Below are 16377 nucleotides of genomic sequence, written 5' to 3' on the forward strand. Positions count from 1 at the left end.
CCCTGCTCATTGTGGTGATGAGGTTTATAGTAGATTAGTGTCACTGAATGGCTGGATGTCCGAGTGGTGTCCAGAGAATAGCATAGGATTTACAGACAATTGGAAGAGGTTTTGGGGTAGACCAGACCTGCTAAAGAGAGACGGACTCCATCCCTCCAGGGAAGGTGCCGCTCTCCTCTCTAGTAATTTGGCTCAGTCATAATAGTGATAGTATTTGACTAACTGGGGCCCAGGTCAGGAAGCAGACAAACTGGCTAATCCGAATGTCTGCTAGCTGCCTTGAGACATCACACAGGTCACATAAACTACAACACATAGCGACTGTATCACTTAGATATCATAAAGAGACTGTGTCTGTTCCCTGAACTACCAAACACAAAACTCTCACTAAATCATTTAGAAAACATCTGATTAAGGTAAAAATAAACAAAAAACTTGAAGATAAACATCATATAAAGATAGGGCTACTAAACATCAGATCTCTTTCAACCAAAGCACTAATTGTAAATGAAATTATTACAGATCATAATTTGGATCTGCTCTGTTTGACTGAAACCTGGCTTAAACCAGATGAATATATTAGTTTAAATGAATCTACTCCCTCAGGTTACTGTTATAAAGCCTCATCTGAAGGGGTCGAGGAGGAGGTGTTGCTACAATTTACAGTGAAGTTTTTGGTGTTACTCATAGGACAGGATATAAGTCTTTTAAACTAATAATGTTTAATGTCACGCATCAGCTATAAATAAAAAATCTCTGTCATTTTTTGCCCTTGCTACAGTATATAGATCACCCGGGCCTTATTCTGATTTCCTTGGTGAATTTGCTCATTTTCTATCAGATCTAGTAGTTAATATAGATAGAGCTTTAATTGTTGGTGAGTTCAACATTCACATAGATATTGAAAATGATACATTGGGATTAGCATTTATCGATATTCTCAACTCGCTTGGAGTCAGACAAAATGTGAGAGGACCAACGCATCGCCATAATCATATGCTAGATTTAATTCTGTCATATGGAGTAGATGTTGATATTGTAGAAATTCTACTGCAGAGCGATGACATCTCAGATCATTACCTCATCTCTTGTATGCTGCGATAAGCTAATATTACTCAATCTACAACATGCTATCATTCAGTTAGAACTATTCTTTCAACCAATAAAGATAGCTTCACTAATAATCTTCCAGATACACTCAGTAAACCCCAAAGCCTAGAAGAACTTAAACAGAAAATATAAATATAGTCATCTCTCTCACTCTTGATAGTGTCACCCCCCTTCGATTAAAGAAAATTTAAGAAAAAAAGCCCTGCACCATGGTACAATGATCACACTCATGCTCTCAAGAGAGCAGCTCGGAAAATGGAGCGCAAGTGGAAGAATACAAAATTAGAGGTATTCCGTAGTGCATGAAAGGATAGTGTCTGTAGCTACAGAGAGGCACTAAAAGCTGCCAAGTTAGCATATTTTAGCAAACTCATAGAAAATAACCACAACAATCCTAGGTGTTTATTCAGTACAGTGGCAAAATCTGTTAGGGATAAAGCCTCAACTGAACCAGATATTCCGTCGCAGCACAATAGTACTTCATGAATTCCTTTACTGATAAAATCGAAATAATCAGAAATATAATTGGAATTATGCAATCATCTGTCACAGTACCTCAGAAAACAGTGTCTCATAATTTTCTTCACGTGCAACTTCAATCCTTCGCTGTCATAGGTCATGAAGAGCTAACAAAACTTATCAAAACATCAAAAGCCACAACATGGATGTTAGATCCAATACCAACTAAGCTCTTAAGAGGTATTCCCTGTAATCTCTGAACCACTTCTTAATATTAACAACTCCACGCTATCCTTAGTACATGTCCCAAGAAACTTTAAAATGGCAGTTATCAAACCGCTTATTAAGAAGCCACAACTTGATCCTGGATAACTGGCTAGTTATAGACCGATTTCAAATCTCCTGTTTATGTCGAAAATACTAGAAAAGGTTGTGGCCTCCCAATTATGTTCATTTCTACAGAGAAATAGTAGATATATATGAACAATTTCAGTCAGGATTTAGGCCACACCACAGTACAGAGACTGCACTTATCAGAGTTACTAATGACTTGCTCTTATCATCTGATCGTGGCTGCATTTCTCTTATAGTGCTTTTAGATCTTAGTCCTGCCTTCGACACGACAGATCACGATATTCTCTTGAACAGGCTAGAGAGTTATGTTGGCATTTGTGGACAAGCATTAGCATGGTTTAGGTCCTATTTAGCAGCCTTTTACCATTTTGTCTGTGTAAACGAGGAATTGTCAAATCAAAAGTATGGAGTGCCACAGGGATCAGTTTTAGGGCCTCTGCTTTTCTCCTTATACATGCTTCCCCTGGGAGATATTATCAGGAATCATGGAATAAGTTTCCACTGTTATGCCGACAATACCCAACTTTATATTTCTTTGAAACCCGACGAAATTTCACAATTCTCCAAATTAGCAGAGTTTATCAATGAAATCAAAGATTGGATGGCCAGAAATGTCCTTTTACTCAATTACGACAAGAGGTACGAATTAATGGACCAAAAAATAAGCCACTAAAATATAATTTGACTCTCGATGGATGTACTGTTACATCATCTTCAACAGCAAAGAACTTGTGTTATATTTGATACCAATATGTCATTTGAAAATCGAATTTCCAATGTCTGTAGAACAACATTCTTCCACCTAAGAAATATTGCTAAGTTACAACACATGATCACTGTTGCTGATGCTGTAAAACTAATTCATGCGTTCATGACCTCAAGACTAGATTATTGTAATGCATTACTAGGAGGATGTCCAGCAAGTTCAATCAATAAACTTCAATTGGTTCAAAATTCAGCGGCCAGAGTGCTGGCTAGAACCAAAAAATATGATCATATTAGTCCCATTTTATTGTCGTTACAATGGCTACTTGTTAAATTTCGTATTAAAAAATGTTAACTACATACAAAGCCTCGAATGGTCTAGCTCCACAGTTCTTAAGTGACCTTCTACCACCCTATATTCCATCAAGTTCATTGAGATCGCAAAACTCCACAAAAGGAGGTAGATCCTTTTCCTAATTGGCTCCTAAACTATGGAATAGTCTCCCTAACACTGTTCGGGACGCAGACACACTCACTGAGTTTAAGTCTAGACTAAAGACTCATCTATTTAGCCAGGCATACACCTAATATATTCTTCAAACACAATTAGGCTGCTTTAGTTAGGTGTGCCAGAACCTGAAACATTGATCATGATCTTAACTCTGCAAAACCTTGAATGACATCTATGCTAATATTCTATTTGTTTCCATGTCTTACTACGCCTCTGGTCATGGTGGTTTTTAGACGGATGGCGAGGCTCTTTAGGTCGGGTGGAATCTGTTATCTCTGATCCAGTTCGCTTGCTGACTTCCATGGCTACAGCACGCAGTGTTGTTTGCCTGCAAACTTGTTCAAATCTGGCAACCCAGCGGTGTCGAAATACTATTGGTGAGTGGGCGGGTTCACACAGGCCAAAACATAAACAGAAATTCCGGCTGGAATGGAAACTTCAAAGTAGAATATACTAGCTGTAGCATTGTTATCAGAGAAGCCAGTATTTCAACTTAGCATGTTTCCTAATTCTCTAAAGACACATTATGGTCATTTTATGATTTAGTACAGTAAATAGTACCTTTAAACCTCAGATTAATGGGTTATCAACTGGTCTTCCTTTTCTTCTGCTTTCTATCTTGTTTCTGAACAGAAATCTAAATCGAGCAATTCTGTGAAAACAGCCATTTGGCTCTGTAAATTTCAGTTTATAAGCCAATGGCTGCTTAGTCATTTTTGTAGTCTGGAGCCCTTGTAGACAAAAAGAGTGATGAGAGCATTTCACTCCATTAAAAGGGTGCTGTAAACTCAACTACAACAGAAACTCAACAGAAATAATTTCTTAACATTATAATGTCACAAAAATAAAATTAAAGTAGACTGAGTTTCAAAAAATAATAATAATGAAGAGTGAGCTGACCCTTTCACCAAAAAATAAATAAATAAAAAAAAATAAAAAAATAATCCTGCAGTGGACAGATGCAATGTGATTAGGCCTGTCACGATTATTAAATAATCGTCTGATCGCGGAGATAACCACAATTATTGTGCGCTGTTGAGCCTCATGTATTCAGATAGAAGACAAAGGCAGGCCTAACACAGTCGTAAAACCTAACTCAAGCCCACATACCAAGTCATAAATCTTGCTGATAAAAATCGCGCCTACTGACCTACTGAACCGACTGGCTCCAGTCATTGACTGCCGTCATGGACACGTGGGCTCAGGTTGACATACCGAGACCACTTGGTCAAGAAAACAGTTCGCAAGCTTCAGATGGACAAGTCACCATCATCCAAAAATCCAACAAGAACAATTACAGGGCCTGGGTAAAACCCTACAGGGTACTAAAGTCACTGTAAATTTGCAATCTGTTCTTATCAATAACACTTTGCAAGCTTTAGGGACTTTGTCAGATAAGACAACTTATGTGCATATAGTTAGAGATCTAATGCAGGACCTCCACAGGGAAATTAGCTCCTCAGTCAACAGTCTGAGTGGTGGAAGGATTCCAGCTTACCTGGTCTCCCTAGACCTTGTCGAACAAATCCTTAGATCTGCTACTATCTCCATTGTGCAACCTTCACAGATACACCTGGCATATAGTTTTGACATCGCAATTCCAATCCATGTAAATCCTCAGAACCTCAAAATAGGATTTATCCTCAATCTACCATCATAGGCAGAATATATACAGACTAAAGTCTGTATTTAATGTTGGTTTTCAGAGAGGTAATGCACACATTCACCTCAAAACACCACCAACACTCGGCTACAATGATGAGGACCCCTCGCTCTACCTTATCCCTAACCTAAACATGTGTACCAAGACAAAGGACATTCATTGGGTTTGTCCAAATGCAACCCCTTTGTTAGAGAGGTGACTAACTACCTCTGCGGCCTAAGTGCCGAATTCCCTGAACACGTGTCAACGTAGCATGTCCATTAAAGATGAAGGAACAGAGACAAAGGTAGAGTGAGCAGGCAATTGCTGGCTCGTTAACACACCAGCCACCAAAGTTCCAATGTCATACAACCGCCATGATAGAGCCATTAAAACTAACACTACCAAACCAAACTGTGTTCTTAACGGTTCCCCAAGGAGCCACCGTGCACATTGACGATATTGTCCTCCATCATCTCAACGTCGACAAACATGATGCAGAAATTGAGATCATGGATGCATTTAGAGGTCACAGCCTCCCTGTTGATGACACCCTTCAACAGCAGCTTCAGGCTGAAGGGACAAAATTGGTGAAGTTCAGTCTCAAACCGACTGTCTTGACCACTATATTTCCTAGTCACATAAGCAGATCGTCATATTACTGAGAACACCCTATCATTTTGGTTGGCCTCTGGCTCCTCCTTAGTGGTTGGCTCATCGCAATTATTGCACACGCCACGTACAGGTACATTCAACACCTACAGGCCAGACTGGACTCCCTCCTCGTACAGCCCCATTTTACACACCAGTCTGAGCCCATCCCACAGGTTAACCCCAATCATTTCCAAGGATAAGCCTTTTAACCTTTAACCCTCCTTTCCTCTAACATTTTGTTCCTAGTAACCAATGTCAGGTTCTACTTTGATTTTGTGTTATGACCAAAGAACAACAAAGGATTGTGTTACGGTTAATGCTGTGCCTTCCACTAACTTGAAATGTTTGTGTGTGATGAATGTAGTTTAGATTTAGCTAGAAGTTCTATGCCCAGATGTGCCTCAATCTCTGTCCAGACGATAAATCCTCTGTGAACTCTAATGAACTGTATGGACTGTGCAACCATTTTCTTTCCTATCAGGAATACATGGATGGCGTAACCCACAGGTTACTGTGAACCGACAAGAACTGTTCGGCCCTTCAGTTGCTCTAAAGATGCTGGACAACAAACAACTCTTCAGACCAAAGGGGGGGGGTGTTGGGCCTCATGTATTCAGATAGAAGACAAAGGCAGGCCTAACACAGTCGTAAAACCTAACTCAAGCCCACATACCAAGTCATAAATCTTACTGATAAAAATCGTGCCAAAATCAAACAAAGGGAGTCCAAAACAGACTACAAATCCCATGAAGCCTTGCTCACTAAAGGATCGAACTCACAACTCCTATTGGATGAGGCACACGACAGAACGCACCTCAACTATGACATTATCAGGAGTAGAAATGCCTCTGAAATGCTTCCGGGATTTGCTTCCAGCAACTTTGCTCGCCGTGCGTAGACGCAGCTCATCCCTTCTCTCAGGTGTAACCTCGTGGCACAAGGAAGTAACATCCAACTTGAAACTGTGGCCATACAATCTCCATCTCACTGGACGAGTTGAGATTACTCTGTGTTCCACCGAACACTCTAACGGATCCGAAGGAGACCGCTGAGCAATCCGCATCTTCATCCGTTTGCCTGCGGAAGTGAAGAGATTACACTTCTGCAAGAGATTTCTCTTCCATCTTCAGTCAAGTCGACATCGCTGATTTCTCCGCCAGCCCGCCGAGTATCAGCAGCCGTACCGCCCGCCGACAGAGCGAGGAAACGGCTTTCCGTCATCACCTGAGCCTCAAGGAACCGAGTCGGAGTTAAAGGACGGATGAACACACATTCTACATCCTCATACGATTCAAGTAAGAGGTTTACGTCTGGGCAGAGGTAGAATATTATAGTGTGTTATTCTTGTGTATCAAGGTTTTTGCTTGTACAGTTTACGGACCACCGAGTCCGCTCATTGCAGCTAATACTCAGGGTATTATCACGAATGAGATTTGCTGTATTGTAGGCCAACCATATTGGACTGTTGTGCATTTCCGCCATCGCGGGTGAGACCGGCACACTGAGTTTACCCATTAAAGAATAAAAGACCGCGGGACGGTTTACGAGCCGTCCACCGCTTCTCTGAGTGATAAACTAACAGCTGCTTTCTCTCCCACGATCGCAAAACCGGCTTTGGGGCAGTCACTTAATTCTCTCTCTCATACCAACCACACACACACACACGATCCCTCACAAACATCCTCGCACACATTTTTGGCTAGTAGATAGCTTCGTGATAAAGCTCAGCTTTGTCCCTAAGCTATCGTACAAGCGAATACACGCGGTAACTGGTAGACGCCATTGACAGGTTTCTCTCCGCCCACATTCGCGGCCATATTCTCTGGCCGGAAGTCTCGTGTAATATACTCTCCACGAGAGTCATGTCCGCCATTTTGTGCACGTCCCTCCTTACACACACACACACACACACACACACACTCGCTCGCTCGCTCTCACACACACCCTCATGTGTTATAGGATTATTTTGATTTCCATATCTAATCATATCACTGTTTAGTTTGTAGTTGTAAGTCGGAAGTTTATTGACTGCATTGTACTAATTATTAAATTGATATTACTGCATAAATAAACGTTGTTATATTTCAAAGAGAAGTGTTTTGGTTTGTTTTGCATACACCTGTGTCACATGCTGACGGGATGTCAGTGCTCGGATTCAAGCCTTCATTCATTGTTTTTTTTCCGAAAATCGATATTCTTCGGATGTCGATTTTCCTAAGAAAACATCTAATATTGAGACTGTTTTACTATCTGGTTATTAGTCCCTGATTCCAGGGTGGTGCCCCGTCAATATTAATCCTTATTAATATTCTATTGATTTTTGATAATTGATAATCATCTTTGATGATTGCTGAATTTGAATGATCAATAAGCTAGTGTTCATTTTAATTAACGTTTCATCGATGTTAATGATTAGTGATTATCTTTGATAATTGTTGATTTAAAGGATTAAAAAAAGCTAACATTGATTCTCATCAATGTTCTATTGATTTTAATAATTAATAATTATCTTTGATAATTATTAATTATTGCTAATAACCAAATCCGCTCCTAAACATAGCGCACTACATTTACTGGAGCCCCATATGAGGTTTTAATGAGTTAGATTCAATTAATTAATTTAAATATTAATTAATAACTAAAGAAATAATTATCAATTATTTCTGATAGTAACACGGATCTAAACAACCAGTAAAGCCCTACAGCACTTACAAATTCCAATCACATCTAATGCCCAAATAAGGGAATTTTAAGCATATATACACTGAACAAAAATATAAACGCAACATGTAAAGTGTTGGTCCCATGTTTCATGAGCTGAAATAAAAGATCCCAGAAATTTTCCATACGCATTGATTAGATTAGATTAGGGCCTAATGAATTTATTTCAATTGACTGATTTCCTTAAATGAACTGTAACTCAGTAAAATCTTTGAAATTGTTGCATGTTGCATTTATATTTTTGTTCAGTATATATAGGCCAATGTCATCAAAGGTGAATTTGTATGTCATTCAGTTGATCTCAGAGCGTCACCGAGACGCACCGCGGATGTCAACCAGCAGCTCCTGTCCAGAAAAGCACGTTAACCACTTCTCAAGCACTCTGATACGTGCGCCATCAGCAGAGGCTCGCGCCAGCTCCCGCGAAAGTGCTCCGGCTTTAAACGATCAGGTAATGGCAAATGTTTCTAGTCATTGAGAGTTCATATAAGCAGTGCTAATGATGCAGTGACAGAGGAGAAGCACGCTAACTCTGTTTCTGTGGAGTGATCAAATAATGAAACGAAATCTCAAGGTTTTGCATCATGAGAAATGAGGGCTCGTGGGTTTAACTTTAACTTAAAGACCATAAAATAATGTGTGAAAGTGAAAAAAGTAGGACAGCAATATTTTACTTTTGCAAAAATATAATATAAATATAAAAACAAAATATACATTTTATTTTTTATAAGAAAAAAAAAAAGTCTATAATATAAAACACAGGAGTACCAAAACCAAAGTTGACCAAAACGAGAGACATATTTTATGTATTTGATATTTAAAACATAATTTTTCATGTCATGCATAAGTTTTTATAGCCTTAAAAGGAAATCATATATCCCTATTTTATTATTTGATTTATATCTTTGAAGTTGAACATTTATATGACAATTAATCTTGAAAGCCCTAAAAATCATCATAGCCTTAAAACAGACAATTAATCGTCATAATCGCAATTATTTGTTTGAATTAATAGTCAGACAAATTTCATAATCGTGACTGCCCTAAATGTGATTGTGATGTTTTTTCCAGCTGTGTTTCACTGTTTCATTTATTAAGTTAGTTTTGTTCTTTTAAGGAGAACTCAAATGTGAACACCTTTTCTAGAACAGTATTTCCAGTCGGCAGAAGAGCATGGGCAAAACATGGTTTGATTTTGGTAAAAAATAATCACTTATTTATTTTAATGTTTATCCTATCGCAGTTCAAATCGCAATCACAATATTTTCAGTAATCAATAATATCACAATTTGATTTTTCTGTCCAAATAATTTAGCCCTACTTGAAACAAAGCCTATTCATTTAGCTCCTATTCAAGAAATCTCCAGCTTTATTTTTCCACAAATGTTTTTTTGTTTTTTTTTGCCTCCTATGTGGGAGCGCTACAAGAAGTTCACGTCCACATACAGTTGAAGTCAGAAGCTTACATACACCTTAGCCAGATACATTTAAACTCAGTTCTTCACAATTCCTGACATTTAATCGTAGAAAACATTCCCTGTCTTAGGTCAGTTAAGATGACTACTTTATTTTAAGAATGTGAAATGTCAGAATAATAGTAGAGAGAATTATTTATTTCAGCTTTTATTTCTTTCATCACATTCCCAGTGGGTCAGAAGTTTACATGCACTTTGTTAGTATTTGGTAGCATTGCCTTTAAATTGTTTAACTTGGGTCAAGCTTTTTGGGTAGCCTTCCACAAGCTTCTCACAATAAGTTGCTGGAATTTTGTCCCATTCCTCCAGACAGAACTGGTGTAAATGAGTCAGGTTTGTAGGCCTCCTTGCTCGCACACGCTTTTTCAGTTCTGTCCACAAATTTTATATCGGATTGAGGTCAGGACTTTGTGATGGCCACTCCAGTACCTTGACTTTGTTGTCCTTAAGCCATTTTGCCACAACTTTGGAGGTATGCTCGGGGTCATTGTCCATTTGGAAGACCCATTTGTGACCGAGCTTTAACTTCCTGGCTGATGTCTTGAGATGCTGTGTATATCCACAACATGATGCTGCCACCTCCATGATTCATGGTTGGGATGGTGTTCTTCGGCTTGCAAGACTCACCTTTTTTCCTCCAAACATAACGATGGTCATTATGGCCAAACAGTTCAATATTGTTTCATCAGACCAGAGGACATCTCTCCAAATAGTAAGATCTTTGTCCCTATGTGCACTTGCAAACTGTAGTCTTGCTTTTTTATGGTAGTTTTGGAGCAGTGGCTTCTTGCTTCCTTGCATAAGCCTTTCAGGTTATGTCGATATAGGACTCGTTTTACTATGAATATAGATACTTGTCTACCTGTTTCCTCCAGCATCGTCACAAGGTCCTTTGCTGTTTTTCTGGGATTGATTTGCACTTTTCGCACCAAAAAGTTCATCTCTAGGAGACGGAATGCGTCTCCTTCCTGAGCTGTATGATAGCTGCATGGTCCCATGGTGTTGATGAACGTGGTACCTTCAGGCATTTGAAAATTGCTCCCAAGGATGAACCAGACTTGTGGAGGTCCACAATTTTGTTCCTGAGGTCTTGGCTGATTTCTTTTTATTTTACCATGATGTCAAGCAAAGAGGCACTGAGTGAAGGTAGGCCTTAAAATACATCCACAGGCACACCTCCAATTGACTCCAATCAGCCAATTAAGAAGCTAATTGGCTAATTGCCTAAATGCTTGAGATCCTTTTCTGGAATTTTACAAGCTGCTTAAAAGCACAGTTAACTTAGTGTATCTACACTTCTGATCCACTGGAATTGTGATATAATCAATTAAAAGTGAAACAATCTGTCTGTAAACAATGTCATGCTCAAAGTAGATGTCCTAAATGACTAGCCAAAACTATAGTTTGCTAATATGAAATCTGTGGAGTGGTTAAAAAATTAGTCTAAATGACTTCAACCTAAGTGTATGTAAACTTCTGACTTCAACTGTACACGCACAGCAAGGATGGAAAATTGGTCCTTGGTCCGCTGACATCTATATTTCTCAACACATGCTTTTGAGAATTTTTTGTCCAACGCAAATTTTTGGAATGACGCATTTCAAATTTTCAATGTTTCAAAATGATTGACTTTCTGGTAAAGTATGATAAACTTTGGAATGCACTTCATACTGATTCGTCCCCTGTGTGAAGGTCCAAATCTAAAAGATATGAACCCAGGCAGTGAGAGCTCACCTGAAGCTCCCATAAACGATAAGAAGAATGGAGATGAGGAAGGTTGACACCTGGCTGGAGTCCACCAGGGAGTATGCCCTGTAGAGAAAAAGAGAAAGGAAATTTCCAATTAATAGGAAACACACCACAAAGGTCATACAATGGTCACAACAAATGTCAGTCTACAGCCTGTCCTGGTTCAAACCCTGAACTTGAATGTACTCTGAATGGAATCTCTTTTGACCTCAATGTTTAGCTCACAGCTATTGACCCCAGTGTGCAGGTGAAAAGTGAAATCAAAGCTTGGCCTAGTCCTGTTATTGAGGAACTATGTATGACAAACGTCTTGTTTTATGGCATTCCCACCCACTGTAGCAAGACCTGAATTTCCCGTTTGTAAATAACAAGCTTTTGAAGAAAGAGGCTAAAACAGGCTTTGACAGAAGTATTTTGATCGAATGGCTTCACAGCATCTGTGCTGTAAAAAAGCCACCGGTGAGTGAAATCTGAAAAATGACCAGCCAGTGGCTAATCACAGACATTTTGAGTCGCATATGCAAGTAATTTATGTGCATTGTAGGGGGTTGTACATAGTACAAGAATCGACATCAAAATTTATATTAATTGGAAAATCAATATGTTTTCCTGGCCCTCGTGCCAAACATGTGAGTCCCAGCATGTCCACGAGAGAATCAGGCTCAGTTTCAGTCTCTCTTGCGCCTCATAAAAGCATCTCTGACTGCACTGAGGAACGGTGCTATGAGTTTGCACTTATTTAGATGACCTGCTTTGTCTTTATTGAAATGCTGTACATGACATAAATACACATATAGCTGAACATAAATATCGATACATGGACCCGAGGTGTGGATACAATATTGAGAAAAGTATCGCAATACATCAATATTTGATTGTATCTACACAGCCCTACTAAGAACCATTTAGAACACCTGAGAAACCACAAAGCAATACCTGGGCAACCAATCACAACACCCCAGCATTGCTGCAGCAAATTCTAAAAGGGCAATTAGCACTCACATTTTCTTCAAAAACCATACAGATGTAGTTTTAATTATAAATTCCACCAATCCATTTTTTTTAAAGCTACTATTAAGGGGGGCCTGGGTAGCTCAGTGGTAAAATACACTGGCTACCACCCCTGGAGTTCGCTAGTTCGCTAGTTCGAATCCCAGGGCGTGCTGAGTGACTCCAGCCAGGTCTCCTAAGCAACCAAAAATTGGCCTAGTTGCTAGGGAGGGTAGAGTCACATGGGGTAACCTCCTCGTGGTCGCTATAATGTGGTTTGTTCTCGGTGGGGCGCATGGTGAAATGAGCGTGGTTGCCGCGGTGGATGGCGTGAAGCCTCCACACGCGCTATGTCTCTGTGGCAACGCGCTCAACAAGCCACGTGATAAGATGCGCGGGTTAACTGTCTCAGACGCGGAGGCAACTGGGATTCGTCCTCCGTCACCCGGACTGAGGCGACCACGAGGACTTAGAGCGCATTGGGAATTGGGCATTCCAAATTGGGAGAAAAAAGGAAAAAAAAAAAAAAAGCTACTATTAAGGTTGTGCATGACGCTGACTCTCCCCTGACGAGTGAATCGAGCTATCGTAACGCATTGTAAAATGTGCCGCTAAGAAAACGTCACAGAACTGCACATCACATTAAACTCATATTGAAACAGACACTCTTATTAGAGGTGTAAATCGCCAGTTTCATCATGATACGACATTGTATTAATCCAATGTTTGCCGATACCTCAAAGTCTGCCATGATACAATTTCGATTCGATTAAGGCGCCTGCGAATTTGAATATTTTATTGAGCTCTTTGAAAAGTGCAAATCCAGCACCCGCATTGGGACATCCACGACAAATATACAGTATATATATATATATATATATATATATATATATATATATATATATATATATATATATAAAATAGTCAGACAATCACATACAAGTGATGATCGGTAATTTGATAACAGCTCATTGCTTTGTGGGTTAGAATTAGGTAAACACTACAATGACAATGTCATCTCTACAACAGTCAAGCAAGTCTTTCAACACAAAATATTTGCATATCCACGACAGGAGAGTATGTGCTATCAGTGTTTTTTTCTTGGCTACATCTTCCCCGGTTGTACTGAAAAATTCTGTTACAGTTTACTGTGATAAATGTTAGTAAGGGTGTTGATGTGAAGATGTGAAAATTCTTGTAATTGATGTTGGTGCAGCAGGGCAGGCATTTTCTCTTTCCCTCATCAGCGCCGTTCAGAATATCGGGGCTCTCTAGACGTTTGACATGGTTGAATTGCTCCAAAGTGCTTTAAAAGCAAAAATTCTCATGTAGAATTCAAATGTGTCACATGTGGCACCATACTGAGGGAAGCCCGATTTAACCGCGCATATGAACCACTCCACAGGTCCCCGAAGCCCTGTTGACGCATGCAGCTATTTATTTTATTTTTATTGATTATTTTAATGGTCAGCAATTGACTTATACCAAACATACAGTACTGATGTTAGATGTTTATTGTATTTTTATTTATTCTTTATTTAAATGGTCAGCAATTGACTTGTACTGAACATATAGTACTGATGTTTATTTAGCTATTTATTGTATTTTTATGTATTCTTTATTTTCTCAGTGTTTATTTCTAGAATTTGTTGACGATGTATAATAATAATGTCAAATATTCTTTGATAAAAATATTTAAGAAAGCAGCCTTCTGAGTACCTTTACATAGTCATATCGGTGCAAAATCGGTGAACAATCCACATAGAAAAATTAACTATATCGGCCACGGTAATCTGTGAATCCCCCCCCAAAATCGGTATCGGTCTCAAAAATCCCATATCGGTCGGGCTCTATTCACTTCCATTCACATTAATGTCAATGAATCACAAACCACCACTGCTCATTCTTTACCATGATTATTCTGATAGATCACTGACTATTGCTTTGATCTGTGCAGTAGCTTGAAACTAGTCATTTACACCGATCAGCCACAACATTAAAACCACCTGCCTAATATTGTGTAGGTCCCCCTCGTGCCGCCAAAACAGCGCCAACCCGCATCTCGGAATAGCGCTCACTGGATGTTTTTTGTTTTTCTGAGTAAATTCTAGAGACTGTTGACTGTGAAAATCCCAGGAGATCAGCAGTTACAGAAATACTCAAACCAGCCCATCTGGCATGTTGGGCACATGTTTAATTGAGAATTGATGCCACGGGTCAAATTTAAATAAAAACTAAAATATAAATTAAAAAATAAGAAATGACTTGCAAAAAGGGCACTTATCTAGTGAAAGAGGGCGGGTGATTGAGCACCACTTGGGGTCTATCTGTGCACGTGACTGCCTGCTTGAGTTTCGTCGACAGTCAGAGGTGGCACGAAATTTGACGGAGGTGGCCGCCTCACAATTCTCTATGCAACCCTAGTTTAAGCCATTAGTCGACTAGTTGTTACACGTTTATGATATTAATTGAATTACTTAAATATATATATATATATATATTGGGGGGCATCAGAAAATGGTTTGAGTTCCAGGGCTGAGAAAGAATGTTATAAGTAACATTGCTAACACTGTTCTACATACAGAGAAATACTAAACCGTAATAAATATACATTTTACAAGCACACGCATGAAGCGAGCAGCAGCACAAAAGCGACAATGATTCTGAATGTGTCGGAAGAAACAGCAAGGACATTTTGTTAATTTATGGAGAGAAATGCACATTAGGGTTGTGCCGACAGACAATAATCTCTGGGATCGACGATGGTCAGAGTGATCGCCAATAGCTGATGCCTTTGACAATATCTGATGATAAGATGATATTTGGCTCGTTTTCCCATTAATGAACAGTTGTGCTCAAAAGTTTGCATACCCTGGCAGAAATTGTGAAATTTTGGCATTGATTTTGAAAATATGAATATCTTTTATTTAAGGATAGTGATCATATGAAGCCATTTATCATCACATAGTTGTTTGGCACCTTTTTATATCATAATGATAACAGAAATCACCCAAATGGCCCTGATCAAAAGTTTACATACCCTTGAATGTTTGACCTTGTTACAGACATACAAGGTGACACACACAGGTTTAAATGGCAATTAATGGTAACCTCAGGAGAAATACAGGCTGCTCTGGAAAAAGACGGTGTGGTTGTTTCAAGGAGCACAATACGACGATACTTGAACAAAAATGAGCTGCATAGTCGAGCTGCCAGAAAGAAGCCTTTACTGCGCCAATGCCACAAATAAGCCGGTTACAATATGCCCGACAACACCTTGACACGCCTCACAGCTTCTGGCACACTGTAATTTGGAGTGACGAGACCAAAATAGAGCTTTATGTTCACAACCATAAGCGCTATGTTTGGAGAGGGGTCAACAAGTATTATGCTCCTTGAAACAACCACACCGTCTTTTTCCAGAGCAGCCTGTATTTCTCCTGAGGTTACCTGTGGGTTTTTATTTGTATCCCGAATAATTCTTCTGGCAGTTGTGGCTGAAATCTTTCTTGGTCTACCTGACCTTGGCTTGGTATCAAGAGATCCCCAAATTTTCCACTTCTTAATAAATGATTGACAGCACTGACTGGCATTTTCAAGGCTTTGGATATCTTTTTATATCTTTTCCATCTTTATAAAGTTCCTTTACCTTGTTACGCAGGTCTTTTGACCGTTCTTTTCTGCTCCCCATGGCTCAGTATCTAGCCTGCTCAGTGCATCCACGTGAGAGCTAACAAACTCATTGACTATTTATACACAGACACTAATTGCAATTTAAAAAGCTACAGGTGTGGGAAATTAAACTTTAATTGCCATTTAAACCTGTGTGTGTCACCTTGTGTGTCTGTAACAAGGCCAAACATTCAAGGGTATGTAAACTTTTGATCAGGGCCATTTGGGTGATTTCTGTTAACATTATGGATTTAAAAAGGAGCCAAACAACTATGTAATAATAAATGGCTTCATATGATCACTATCCTTAAATTTCACAATTTCTGCCAGGGTAT

The 16377-nt window shown here is 39.3% G+C and overlaps 1 protein-coding gene across 1 annotated transcript in view; it reads right to left on the reverse strand.

Annotated features, from left to right (window-relative positions):
• The window catches only part of LOC127432763 (signal peptide peptidase-like 3), a 77330-nt gene that overhangs the window by 43140 nt on the left and 17813 nt on the right, over positions 1–16377 (reverse strand). The window contains exon 2 of the mRNA XM_051684172.1: positions 11366–11443. Coding sequence (XP_051540132.1) covers positions 11366–11443 — 78 coding nt within the window. The remainder of the gene's footprint in view (positions 1–11365; positions 11444–16377) is intronic.

The sequence above is a fragment of the Myxocyprinus asiaticus genome, chromosome 42 (assembly GCF_019703515.2).
Source record: "Myxocyprinus asiaticus isolate MX2 ecotype Aquarium Trade chromosome 42, UBuf_Myxa_2, whole genome shotgun sequence".
Classification (NCBI taxonomy): Eukaryota; Metazoa; Chordata; class Actinopteri; order Cypriniformes; family Catostomidae; genus Myxocyprinus; species Myxocyprinus asiaticus.